At 46.3% G+C, this 9,426-nt stretch overlaps 1 protein-coding gene across 5 annotated transcripts in view; it reads left to right on the forward strand.

Moving 5' to 3' along the window:
• Positions 1-7,033, forward strand: part of NOD1 (nucleotide binding oligomerization domain containing 1) — a 51,649-nt gene extending 44,616 nt beyond the window's left edge. For 3 of the 5 annotated variants that reach the window (XM_055293523.2, XM_055293525.2, XM_055293524.2), the window contains one exon: positions 3,575-4,758. In XM_055293523.2, coding sequence (XP_055149498.1) covers positions 3,575-3,647 — 73 coding nt within the window. In that variant the 3' untranslated portion in view covers positions 3,648-4,758. Of the gene's footprint in view, positions 1-3,574 lie in introns of all 5 variants that reach the window. The other 2 variants (XM_055293521.2, XM_063609702.1) reach the window with 1 other exon arrangement.
• The last annotated feature ends 2,393 nt before the right edge of the window (positions 7,034-9,426 follow it).

Genomic DNA, 9,426 nt, shown 5'->3' on the forward strand with positions numbered 1-9,426 from the left:
CCATCAGACCTCATGAGACTTATTCACTACCATGAGAACAGTAGGGGGGAAACTGCCCCCATGATTCAGTTATCTCCACCTGGCCTGTCCTTCACACGTGGGGATTATTACAATTCAAGGTGAGATTTGGGTGGGGACACAGCCAAACCATATTAGGCCTGTAGCGCATGCATGGTGTGTCCAATAGAAACAGCGGTCGCCATGCTCGTGCACCTGCTTCATGCCAGGCACTGTGTTAGGGGCTGGGGATGCGGCAATTAATGTGACTAAAGTGCTGGCTGACCCAAGCTGAGCATGGAGGGCCCAGGATACCTCAACCCAGACTCGTAAATGCTCTGGAAACTTGTTTTGAACCTCAGAGCCTGAGACAGCCCTTCCCAATGTGAAGCTTCAACCCACGTGGAGACTGGCAGAGGGCAGAGCCAGTTTCCAGTGAGAACACAGGAGCTCCTGAGCCCACTGTGGCTTCTCTAAGCTCTAAGGGGCACTCTCACCATGGACCCAAACCCTTGGCTCAGGTGCCCATTCCTCATTAACTATGTCCTCCTTTCATGACTGGGGAGAATTTCATAGTCAATTAAAACAAAAAAAACAAAAAAAAAACAAAAAACAGCTCCTTGGCCAGCACAGGCTCCTCATACAGTGTTTTTTAAACTTTGCTTTAGAACTTGTTTGGAACTTGTCATAAAATCAGATCAGTTTGGCGAGTTGCAACCAACAATATTTAAAAAGAAAACAGAACAGAAATATCAGGATGCAATGTGCATGGTATGGAAGTATCATTTCATTCATCTTAGTTCATGCTTGCATGTGAGTGGGTGTGTGTTTGCGTAAGTGTTGGTTTACAACGTAAAACATAATTCTTATTTGGGGTTGTAGACAAAAGGTTTTTTTTTTTTTTTTTTGAAAAACACTGTTGGCTAGGCATGGTGGCTCATGCCCGTAATACCAGCGCTTTGGGAGGCCGAGATGGGCAGATCTCGAGCACAGGAGTTTGAGACCAGCCTGGGCAACATCCAAAACCCCGTCACTACAAAAATTAGCCCGACATGGTGCTATGCGCCTGTAGTCCCAGCTACTCAGGAAGTTGATGTGGGAGGATGTATGCATGGGAGGTCAAGGCTGCAGTGAGCCAGGATCATGCCACTGCAATCCAGCCTGGGTGCCAGAGACCCTGTCTCAAAAAACAAAAAAGAAAAAAAGAAAAACACCGTCATAGAGAATAGAGCCCAGATCTAACCAGACACCTGTGGCCTGTGTGCCTGCGATGCCCAGCCTGCCCAGCAGCCTGGGAAGCACTGGAGGGCACTGGAACTGTTTGCATGGGTCTTTGCCCTCAAGCCGCTCCATTTCTGCTGATTCTTATGTTTTGAGGACAGCAGGCAGAGGGGGAGAGGAAGGAGACTGCCGGACTACAGAACAGTTTGCAGAGCACAGTTGGCTTCCACTTTTCTCTGTAGCTGGTCAGGCAGGTAGTAAAGACCTACAGTTCCTTTAATTCTGTCAAGTTTCAAAATCTGCATTGCTTCCCTCTTGAGGGTCACCATTCCTACACAAGGAACCATTTGAGTAGGGCCAGGAGCCTTCAGCTTCAAGGCCTGCACTTGTGTCAGGGTGGAGAGGGGAACTGGCCACCAATTCAGAGAGGGCAGGACAGGCGGCATGGGTGCTGGTCTTGGGAGTGTCTTCACTTAGGTCCCTGGCTTGTTCTGGGAGCCTCCAAAGCATGCTCCTCTGTGTGTGACTTCATGGGACTGGGCTCTGAGAAGGCCGTGGCTTTGTTGGCCCTGCCAGGGACTGCCACACCAGGCGACAGGGTTGTGGTTGAGCTGGCCGGGGAGCCAGGTTCAGGGAGCAGCTCTGCTTGGAGCCAACACTTACAGAGTGAGCCTTCTCCTTGGACTTGTTATCTGTACTGACACTTATTTCTACCTCATTCCTTTCTGAAAATAACTTGGAAGTCTGAAGTCCCTTGATGAGTTCTGTCTTTAAGAGCAGAAATTAGAGGTGAACAATGAACACTGTAAATTACAGAAATGTATCCCACTCCAATATAACAGCTTTCTGTGAGGCTGTCTCCTCCAGACTATGGCTCTGGGAGGGTGGGGCGTGAGTCAAGGTCGTGGCTATGGTCCTAGGGACTAGTGCTCTGTCTTCATTTATTCCTTGAATAACGAAATGCTTCAGCATCAGGGACTGTGCTAGCACCAAAAATCCAGTGGTGAACATGGCTTCATGGGTTCACTGTCTAGAAAGGGAGATGCACATTAATGAAAAAATCATTTGCGTAATTATTTAATTACAACTGTGATGGGTACTATCACAAAGGGGAAGGCCAAGAGGGAACCTGATTTAGATGAGGTTGCAGGGAAGGCCTCTCTGAGGAAGCAGCACTTACACTAAGCCATGAAGGATGAATAGGAGCTAGTCAGCTGAGGTGAGTATTCCATGTAGGGAACAGCATGTGCAAAGGGTCTGGGGCAGGAGGGAGTGTGGTGTCCTGGAAGAACTGCCAGAAGCTGCTGTGCCCCGGGGTTCAGACAGTGTGGAAGAGGGGACTACAGGAGGCTGAGGAGATAGGCAGGGACTAGACCATAAAAGATCTGTGGGTCATGATGCGCGTTTTGGTCTTTATCCTAAAAGTGATGGAAAGTCAGTGAACAGTTTGAAGCAGGAGAGGAATGTGATCAGATCTGTGTTGCAAAAAGACCAATTCTTGGCTCTTCTAGGAAACTGGATTGGAGAAGGCCATAGTACGTGGAAATGACCTGTCAGTAGGACATTGTACTGATCCAGGGAAGAGATATGGATGCTCAGACCAAGATATAGAAGATATAGAGAGGTTCCAGGGAGGCATTCTAGATTCTTAGGAATTAGGAGAGAACTTTGTGATACAAGGAACATGGGGATGAGAAGGAAGGTGTCCAGGTTGACCCCCAAGTTACTAACCTGCACGGCAGGATGAGAGTGGTCCATTCACTAAGCCAGGGGACCCTAGGAGGTGTGGCTACTTTGAGGTGTGGGGGAGAGGTCCAAATGAGGATGCCAAGCAGGTAACTGCCTCCACGGACATATAAACAAGGCCGTGGCATTGATGAGATCGGGTGGGGAAAAGGGCTTAGCCCCAAGCCTGGAGGAAATCTCAGATGTAGAGGTCACATGGAGGAGAATATAGGAAAGGAAATGGAGGTAGAGTGCTCAGATGCAGGAGAAAAATCAGGGCATATAACCAAGCCAAGGGTAGGGAGTGCTTCAAGAAGGAGGGAGAGGAGAGGTCAGGACAGCCAAAATCCTGGAGGGCCAAGAAAGAGACAAGACCTGGAAAGTGTCATTAAATTCAGGCTTATGGAGGCTACAGGTGACCTTAGTGAGACCCAGTGAACAGCGGGATGGCAGCTGGAGAGGATCCATGCTAATATGAAGGAACTATCCGAAAAGGGTACGTTCCTTAATTTCAGGGATACATGTGTATTGTGTGATACACGAGTGTGTACTACGAACACACCTTGGGAAGGAGTGTGCGAGGGTCCTTAACATTTTACCTGTGTACTTTTGTCTTCCTCCTTTTCAACAGCCTAAATGGAAACCTGATAAAACCAGAGGAGGCCAAAGTCTATGAAGATGAGAAGCGGATTATCTGTTTCTGAGAGGATGCTTTCCTGTGCATGGGGTTTTTGCCCTGAAGCCTCAGCAGCAAATGCCACTCTGGGCAGTCTTTTGTGTCAGTGTCTTAAAGGGGCCGGCAGAGGCGGGACTATCAGGAGTCCACCGCCTCCATGATGCAAGCCAGCTTCCTGTGCAGAAGGTCTGGTCGGCAAACTCCCTAAGTACCTGCCACAATTCTGCAGAAAAAAGAATGTGTCTTGTGAGCTGTTGTAGTTACAGTAAATACACTGTGAAGAGACTTTATTGCCTATTATAATTATTTTTATCTGAAGCTACAGGAATAAAGCTGTGAGCCAAACAGAGGAGACCAGCCTCAGCTCATTCTAACAAACACCTGCCATGGGGACCAACGGGAGCGAGTTGGTCACTGCTGTTTTCATTGAAGAGTTGAGGATGTGGCACAAAGTTGGAGCCAAGCTTCTTGAATAAAACGTGTTTGATGGATTAGTATTATAACTGAAATATTTTCTTCCTTCTCAGCACTTTCCCATGTATTGATACTGGTCCCACTTCACAGCTGGAGATACCGGGGCATGTGCAGTGTGGGATTTGACTCCTCCAAGGTTTTGTGGAAAGTTAGTGTCAAGGAAAGGATGCACCACAGCCTTTTAATTTTAATCCTGGAGTCTCACCGTCTGCTGGCAAAATAGAAAATGCCCTCGGCTCTTAGCTGGTCTAAGAATGACGATGCCTTCAAAATGCTGCTTCCACTCAGGGCTTCTCTGCTAGGCTGCCCTCCTCTGGAAGGCTGAGTACCATGGGCTACAGTGTCTGGCCTCGGGAAGAAGTGATTCTGTCCCCCTAAAGAAACGGCATGGCTTGCCTTTGTGGCCCTGGCATCCAAATGGCTGCTTTTGTCTCCCATACCTCATGAAGAGGGGAAGTCTCTTCCTGCCTCCCGAGCGGTTGAAGGGTGACTAAACTGGTGCCAAGAGTCAGGGGATCGGCTGGGAACTGGGCCAGCAGAGCATGTTGGACACCCCCCACCATGGTGGGCTTGTGGTGGCTGCTCCATGAGGGTGGGGGTGATATTACTAGATCACTTGTCCTCTTGCAAGCTCATTTGTTAATAAAATACTGAAAACACTCTTACGGGTTGAGTCTGGAGTTTTTGAAGGGACTTGGCCTGGTAAGCACTCTGACTCCTGAGCCCCATCCTGACTCACTCCACAGCGGAGAAGGGGCTCTGGGGTGATGTGCTGTGAGGAGAGCCTGATGAAGGCCAGGGGCGTCACCAGTTTGATCCTTCACAGGCCTCTCTGCCTACCAAGGGACAGGAAGAGGCTGCGGCAGCCTCTGAGGTCTCTCCATCTGGCCTCTGAATCTCTTCAGATGGCTTCTCAGAGGAAATAACTTGTGAGTAGGGGGTGGCTGGTGCCAGGACAGGCCAAGTGAGCCAAAGTTCATGCCTTCATCACCATGCCATGGTAAAGCCCACAGGCCAGGTTCGACGTCCACTACCTTTCTCGGCTGTTCACTGCTGAGTGGTGGACCCAGGTAGGCCCATGGCAAGAAGCACCGAGCTGCCAGGGGCAGCACGTGACAGGGGAAGGCATGCGGGGCCTCCAACGGTCCACCTCTGAGTTCTGAGAGTCCAAGCCTGGCTTTGTAGAGCAGCCTGTTTGTTAGGAAAGGGACCGTTGCGGGGGAAATCCTGTATGGTTAAGCAACTACGAGGCGGCAGTTCCCTTAAAGGCTCGATTTTGGTGGTTCCTACGAGGTCCCTCCCAACCCCAGACCTGAGTATTCACCTAATAATCACCCCAAGGCAGCAACTCTCTCCTTACTGCAGAATCTGGGCAGCAAATATGCCCAGAAAGAAAAAGGGAATGAGCATGGCCCACTGAAGGCCAAAGGGGGAGTGCCACAGACCTCAGACTCGCCAAGTCTTACCACAAAGTTCACTTCTCAGCAGACAAAATTCACATTTTATTAAACTGCTAAAACTAAACCCTTCAGAGTCTAAAATTTACTCAGAAACTACCAAATGTTATTGCTTTTAGAGACTATCAAAATTAAAACTGCCGCCTCTAGGGAATTAGAATTTGTATGGTATTGACTTCTATTTGGAAATACTTTGATCTTCCAGATGGCAAGTGGTAGATTTTCTATTCTTCCTGTAAAACTGAGACCAGGCTCCTAATTTGATGGAAAGGTTCTCTTATTAGAAACAGGTGAGCTTCTGAGCAGAAACATGGAGACTTTTCCTAATCAAGAAAAAGACAATTGAAAAAAAAAGTTCTGTAAACGAGGGCTATGTCTCCTCCTTTCCACAGGACGTCTTGATTGATTTTGGGAAAGAAGCTACAGCTCCCATATTTCATACCTGCACTTGTGTCACGTCCATGCTGACATGGGACTTCTTTAAAAAGCCATGTGGAGCCACTGTGTGGCCATGTGGTATTAGCTCTCTGGAGCACCCTAGCTGTGTGGCTTTGGAGCAGTCTAAGATGGCCAGAATCTTGATTTCCTCCTTGAAAAAACGGAGAGAATCTGACTCAAAAGGTTGTTGAGAGGATTAAATGCGTCATGGAAAGTAGCTGGCACAAAGCCTGGCACAGGGTCCTTCCTGCTCAACGTACGGCTGTTACTATCAAGCCAGCAGGCCTCATTTCCACTAACCGTGGGACTCCCAAGTTGTCCTCTTCTCACTCGTAGGCTCAGGGAACTTTCCAACAAAGTCCAATACAGGACTAGGAGTTCTCAAAGTAAAACCCCAAAATATTCAACATCAAGCTTCCTGCAATATCCTACCTTTGTCAGTGAAAAGCATAGCTGTTAGTTTTCATTATTATTACCAAAGACCATACTGCCATTTAAGTGTCAACTCACTGAACATAGGGGGCACCTGTGTCTTCACTGCACAGAAGAACAGAGCAGGAGCTGGCACCACCCTACAGAGCCAGGCCCATGAGCCTTTGCCAAGCGGGAAAGCGCTTTCTGCTCATCCATATTTTGGTTCACTTCCAGGTGGACCACAGGTCTGTTTCCAGTAACCAATTGGTTACTTACAAGAAAAAAACCTTGCTCTAGAGCTGAAAGGCAAGACCATGACCATTAACCCCGGATCATGAAGAAGAATTTTAATGAAAGTAGACTGGCATTGTGAGGAGGCTGACTCATGTTACCAGGGGACATCCCAGCACTACTCTCTCAACCTTAAAATGGAACGCACTGCACCCAAGACCAGCTTAAGACTCTTAGAGACATTAAGTACTGAAAAGGTTATAGGCCCCTCTGGATCTATAATGAAAATATTTAAATACTAAATTATAAAGTAAGTGCAAAGATGTTAAACAAGTTTCTAATTTTTCCCATGACTACTTGGCTGTTTTTTCAGACCAATAACAATATTAAAGTGTCTCAATTTTTTCCTGGACTCTTTTCTGTTATAAAGTGCATTTATTTTTGTTGTCAAAGTAATGTTGCTACCCAGTGTAATGCCTGTGTGACCTAAGTAAATATCTTCCCCACCTTAACTCTGGGTATCTTTAGGAAACGGGATGTCTGTGGTCAAAAGCTCCCCATCATGACCAAAGCAGCTGAGAGTGGTGGGATCCAAGATGGCAGCTCACTTGACCTCTGAAGAACCTCTAACTTCATTATAATCTAATTTCCATGCTAAATGACACTCCCCCCAGTGCCAAGACAGCTGACAATCAACATGACAATGACCAGAAGAAACCATAAAAGGCCAAAAAAGGGGGACAAAAACTCTGGTTCTGAGAAGTTATCTACCTAATTCCCAGAAAAGACATGAATACTTTTCCCCTTGCTTTTAATTCCCCAACCCCTTCATTAAAGATGCTCCATATCTGTGACTTCCTGGCTCTCATGGGGAATGTCCTATATTTGTGATTTCTTGGCTGTCATAGGGGGATACCCTATCCTTCATGGGCTGAGAAGTTGATTTGTGAGCCAGGCTCCCACATCTCAATTCTATGGGCATCAAATAAAGCCTGCACTGCTAGATGCACACTTTCAATTTTGTGTATTGGCTTTGTGGCACCAAATAGGAAAATACTCCATTTTAGGGGGGATCAGCCTTGTCAGTAATGTCATAAAGGGAAAAATTTAATGTTCATAATAACACAACACTAACACGGCTATTTTAATTTTTGTAATCTTCCATGCTCTGCCTACTTTGAGACATCTTTTTACATAATTATAATCACAGAGTACATTAGCAGTTATTTTTGTCATTTTCCCACATTGTTAGTCTTTGTAATTATTTATTAATATATTCTACCAGTTTGAGAATTTGCTTAATAATATTCCAGACATTCCGGTTAGACCTTCAAGTTTCCAGATTGTGGTGGTGGTCACTATAGACAATATTTCTATGGAATTAAAAAATTCTTTATGGTTATTTCTTTGGAATGAGATTATCAAGGCAAAGATTCTTGCTATTAATTAGCCGGGTATAGTGATGTATAACTGTGGTCCCAGCTACTCCAGAGGCTGAGGTGGGAGGACCGCTTGAGCCCAGGAGGTCAAGCCTGTAAGTAAGCCTGGGTGACAGAGTGAGACCCTATCTCAAAACAAAACCAAAACCAAAAACAAACAAAAAAACCCAGACCCTTGCTATGAAATATTATTTTTTAACCTATGTCAAGGGTGTAGTAAGTTTGGAAGCAAGTGAAAATTAGAGACCAATGTAATGTGAAGCCAGCAGTGTCTCCTTTGAATAGAATAAAACTCCCTGCCCTAACCTTCACACCAGACCAGTGTTCAGGCACTGCCCACACACATACGTGTGCTATGCCAATGACTGGCTGCAGGGAAGAATAAATCAACACATCAGCATGTTTTAAAGTGGCACTGTTGAAGATAACCACTTACTAGTGGGCAAGTGTCAGAATCTTTAAAATCAGTTTTCCTTGATGTAAAACCTTTTTACTTATAAATGTGTGTATGTGTCCTTCTTTGCCTAAACAAACCCAGCCTGACTAAACCCATGAACATCAGGCCAAATAAAAACTTCCTCCCAATGACCCTGTGAAGTAGAATTATTTCCTGAATGAGGAAACTGAGGACTAATAATATGAATATGTATCTTATTAATCAGGATTTGTAAAAAAATTTAAAAAAGCAAAACAAAACTATCAAAATTATTCAGGGAAGGGATCTAGGCAAATGCAGAATGTTTTGCCTGGCAATATCTAAGATTTCAATCTCCTCATTCTCCCAGTGAGGAAACTGGTGTCAGCAAAAGATACTCACTCAAGGTCACTTTAACTACTGGTAGAACAAGAACAGGGCTTCTGTCTGGTTTTATTTTCCCTCTGTTCTGATAGGGTTTGTGACCTTCAGTTCACTCTGCAATTGACCTATTACCTGGTGACAGGATTTTTTTCTTGGCCACTTTGCAAGCCAGGGACCTCTGGCCGGCGACACCCCACCTGGGCCTTGCTCAGCCATGCTACCCTGCTGCAGGAGATGGCCTGATTGGGACAAGTCTGGCTTGTGCACTGGTTCCTGGGTGCTTGTCCTGCACCCAAGAAGAATGAGGATATGTTGACAATTGAAGAGTGAGCAAGGCAAGGAGTTTGAGTGATGAAACGGCTTTCAGCAGAGAGGGGATACAGGGGTGGTCCCCCTACCCGAAGGTGGGAAAGTCCCCCCACTGTGGCTGAGTCTGGGGCTTTTATGGGCTGAGAATGGGAAAGGGGCAGGTCGTAGGTAGTATTGGAAAAGGCAACATTTGATTGGTTAAAAGGCATTATTCAGAAGAATCAATCAGGAAAGGGCAGGCAAACA

The sequence above is a fragment of the Symphalangus syndactylus genome, chromosome 9 (genome assembly GCF_028878055.3).
Source record: "Symphalangus syndactylus isolate Jambi chromosome 9, NHGRI_mSymSyn1-v2.1_pri, whole genome shotgun sequence".
NCBI classification, from domain to species: domain Eukaryota; kingdom Metazoa; phylum Chordata; class Mammalia; order Primates; family Hylobatidae; genus Symphalangus; species Symphalangus syndactylus.